This window comes from Phaethon lepturus, unplaced genomic scaffold (assembly GCF_000687285.1).
Source record: "Phaethon lepturus isolate BGI_N335 unplaced genomic scaffold, ASM68728v1 scaffold33474, whole genome shotgun sequence".
NCBI lineage: Eukaryota > Metazoa > Chordata > Aves > Phaethontiformes > Phaethontidae > Phaethon > Phaethon lepturus.
Window position 1 is genome coordinate 3887 of NW_010537600.1, and position 3814 is coordinate 7700.

At 48.0% G+C, this 3814-nt stretch overlaps 1 protein-coding gene across 1 annotated transcript in view; it reads left to right on the forward strand.

The window, feature by feature from the left end:
- The first annotated feature begins 210 nt into the window (after positions 1 to 210).
- The window catches only part of DNAJB12 (DnaJ (Hsp40) homolog, subfamily B, member 12), a 14349-nt gene continuing 10745 nt past the window's right edge, over positions 211 to 3814 (forward strand). Inside the window, exons 1-2 of the mRNA XM_010286536.1 lie at positions 211 to 379; positions 1778 to 1923. Of these exons, the coding sequence (XP_010284838.1) occupies positions 291 to 379; positions 1778 to 1923 (235 nt within the window). The 5' untranslated portion in view covers positions 211 to 290. The remainder of the gene's footprint in view (positions 380 to 1777; positions 1924 to 3814) is intronic.

Sequence of the window (3814 nt, forward strand, 5' to 3'; positions counted from 1 at the left end):
TCAGTTCTGCTTGAATCACTCAACAAGAATGAGCAATCGGCCAATGGCCAGTCCCAGTCTAGGGAGTCCACAAACCCTCAGTTCAAGAAAATGAGCGGAGACTTCCCGTCGGCCAACGGAGAGGCTGGTGGGGAGGCCCCCAAGGGCTACACTCAGGACCAGGTGGATGCAGTGAAGAGGTGTGTGTGCACAGCTCTCCAGGGCTTCAACTTGAATCACTCAACAAGAATGAGCAATCGGCCAATGGCCAGTCCCAGTCTAGGGAGTCCACAAACCCTCAGTTCAAGAAAATGAGCGGAGACTTCCCGTCGGCCAACGGAGAGGCTGGTGGGGAGGCCCCCAAGGGCTACACTCAGGACCAGGTGGATGCAGTGAAGAGGTGTGTGTGCACAGCTCTCCAGGGCTTCAACCCCCAGTTTGTTTGAGTTTATCCGTCTGTTTTTCACAATGTTTCAAAGATTTCAGCTTTGAACCATATTGAGTGGTTTTTAACTGGCTGGGTGTTAAAAGCGTACCTAGGAGGATTTATAGCTACAGCAGCCTTGGGAGGCAGCTGGGTTGGGTCTACAAGGGATGAGATTTTCCCCTGAAGGCATGCACAAGGGCTAGAACTGTAGGCACGTAGGCCTCTTCCTGGCCGAGTTCCAAAGAGGCATTTTGGATGCATTCATCTCACGGACTTCACATTAATGTTTGCTTTAGCGTTATTCAGTAATGCTGTGAAAAATCCCGTGTGGTCCTGAGATCTATAGGTGGAAGCCATGGCTCAGAGCTTGCGGTAGGCAGCCCTCCTGCTCTAAGCTTTGGTCTAGTAGTAAGTGACAGGGCATACCATTCTTCCTCTCTCCTGGTAATACTCTGCTCATGGTCTCTCTTAGAGCCCGATAAAGTAGAAATCCACTGCAGGATGCTTCACTCTGTTAGCACGATACCCTTCTAAAGCTCCTGCTGGAAAGTCCCAGGACACGTTTATCCAGTCACCTGTTTTCCAAACCCTGTTTCAAGCTGTTCTTTATTCCTTTCTACCATATGCAAATACTGGAAGTTGCAGGACTGAGCTGCAGGCACACTCACTTGGTAAACTTTGTTTAAGGTTATGGGCACGGTCTGAATTGTGCAAGAAACGCTAGGTCAAGAACCGCGCTGGCTAATGGACTTATGGGGATGCTTGTTACATCATCCATTTCTCCAAAAACCCAGCCTGTTGTATTCTGTCTCATTGAAGTCATGTGAGAAGGGGAAAGCATCGCTGGGCTGTGAGTGTACCCCGAGTGAACTGGGTTGCGCACACAGGCCTGAGCAGCTCTCTTTCTTCCTCTAGAATTCAGCTGATGTTGGGTTTAGGTCTGTGATTTAACTGAGTCTGAGGAGAGGAGGGAGAAAAAAGCCAATAGCCCAGCTACCCTTCAGATCCTGGCCTGCTGTTTGTATTCTCCCCCAAATAGCCTTCAAAATGTGAGCATGATGAATCTGAAGTTTATTTGCCAATCACATTCCTTTGGGGGTGATATCATTGCCTGAGGAGAGGCCCTTCTACCTCTACTGGCTTGACTTGTTCTGGGAGAGTGTTTGTGTGCTAGTAATGCAGGCGCAGCGGGAATGAGTCTGTGAAAAAAATTGGGTCACCCTCTGAGAAATTAAAGCTGAGGAAACCAGAGTTTGCTGAACAACATCGAAACTGCGATGCGTGAGATGCTGCAGCGTTGATGTGTTCAATGTGAAGTGGTTTTCACAACTGAAACTAACTGTCCGTGTTTTCTCCCCTCTCTACTGGCAGGGTAAAGCAATGCAAAGATTACTATGAAATTCTGGGAGTAAACAGAGAAGCTTCTGACGAGGACCTGAAAAAAGCTTACCGGAAACTTGCACTGAAGTTTCACCCAGATAAGAACCACGCACCAGGGGCTACAGAGGCGTTTAAAGGTAAAGGAAGTTTCCAACTTTGTGATTTGCCCTCACCTATCAGGTGATGGTGCCCAGCTGGGCTAGCAAGGACTCTTAAAAATAACCTCACAAGTCAGGTAGAGTGAAATAAAGCTCCTCTTTGTAAAGTTGTCTCTCTTCTGAGCAGGTTATACTATGAACAAAGTATAAGCTTAAAATAATAAACGCCAGGCTGGCACAGGTAGGATTCACTCTGCTCATCGGACAAGGAGAAGCCTTCCTTCCCTCTCTTCTAGCAGCCCTTCCTGTGTGTTGCTCCAGCCTCCTGCCACGCTGCTTAGGAAGAAATTCCCTTGGGGTGTTAGCCATCCTCTTTTTTGGAGACATGCAGGCACATTCACCTAGCAGGGAGAAGCTCCAACTCCTGCAGCCATCCGGCAGCCCTGTCTACTGACAAATCCAGTAGAGACCCAGTGAGTTGTGCAGCACGAGAGGCAGCTGTTGGGTTCACAAATCCCTCAAGAGAAACATCGCTGGGCAGGCCCAGTGGCAGGAAACTCATCTTCTTCTGAACTGGTATTTAGACTCTTCTACTCGATGAGCATTTCAGGCAGCCAGTAAGCCTTCAGGTTTCTAAGCAAGCACTCAGCACCTGACTCTTGCAAAAGGCTGCGGGTGGAATTGGTGGATAGAAACCCCAGGTGAAAATTTCTAGGGCGAAACTGCACCAGCCATATGACTGAGCCCAGCCAGAACTCAGAAGAGGTCACCGGGAGCTTCAGTTCTGCTGCAAAGAGCCTAATTCTCAGGGCTTCTCTACAAATGCAGCAGGGATGTTTCCTGGTAATAAGATACCTTGAAACTGGAGTAATTTTCCAAACGAACTGCTATTGCTTGGAACATATAACCCCATTTTCCCTTGCAAGCTGTGTAAGTTTGCAAGTTTAGCAAGTTGAGCTAAACGCAGAACTTCTTGACGCCAGTTGTACGGCACTGGTTTTGCGGTGTGAAGCTCTTTAAATAGTGCGGTCTGATTCCAGCCATCTTAGGAGGAAAATGCATGAGACTTCTGCTGGAGCAGGGAGCAAGGCTAGCCTGGTGTGAGTGTATTGATACAGTATTCAGGTAAGCTTCTAGTAGACATGAATTCAACAGTAAAAGTCTTATGTAAGGTTTGTTCAAGTCTTTTAAGACTTAAATGCATAACTGATAAGTGTGTTGCTGTTAGCAAATAATGAGCTGACCCCCAGCTACCTGGGAGAGCCTGTTTTAGTATGGGGGCCAGATTAAAGAGCGAGCATCTGCAGACATCTGTCTACGCCGCATGTGCAGTAAGCCGCTGTTCGATAGTTTATCCTTCAATCCTTGCTAAGTGGCGAAAGGCAGGTTTCTTCACCTGTAATCTTAAATAATGATGTTTGCCGAAGGCTTTGACAAGAGTTACGTGCCAGAAGTCGTGCGTTAAGCAAGGTGCCCTTTATCCTCCACTGCAGAGCTATCTGCTCTCACGTTATCTGTCCTCCAAGCCTTGCCTCGTTGGCTCCCTCGTCCCTCAGCCCCTGAGCTGAGCTCCTAGTTTGCAGGGCTCACTGAAGTCCGTCTGTTTGGTTCCAGAGGGTGAAGGGGGAAATGTGCACTGCTATGAGGATTCTAGTTAATTTTTTCTTACATTGATGTATGAGCTGAAGTCTTGGCATTCGTCCTCCCAGTGACAGCTGATAAAGTGTTACGTCTTGTCCTGAGACCTTGTTTCAGTCCCATAGTTGCAGTTGGCTGCAGTCTGTCTTGTTGCAGATTTGCATCACTACCTTTGGCTGACGTTGGAAAAAGAGTTGAACCTGGCTACTTGGAGCTAAAATCCTGATTTGGAATGAGGTGCTGCTTGGGCTTTGTCAGCAGAAAGTCAGACAACGAACAAAACCCTGAACCG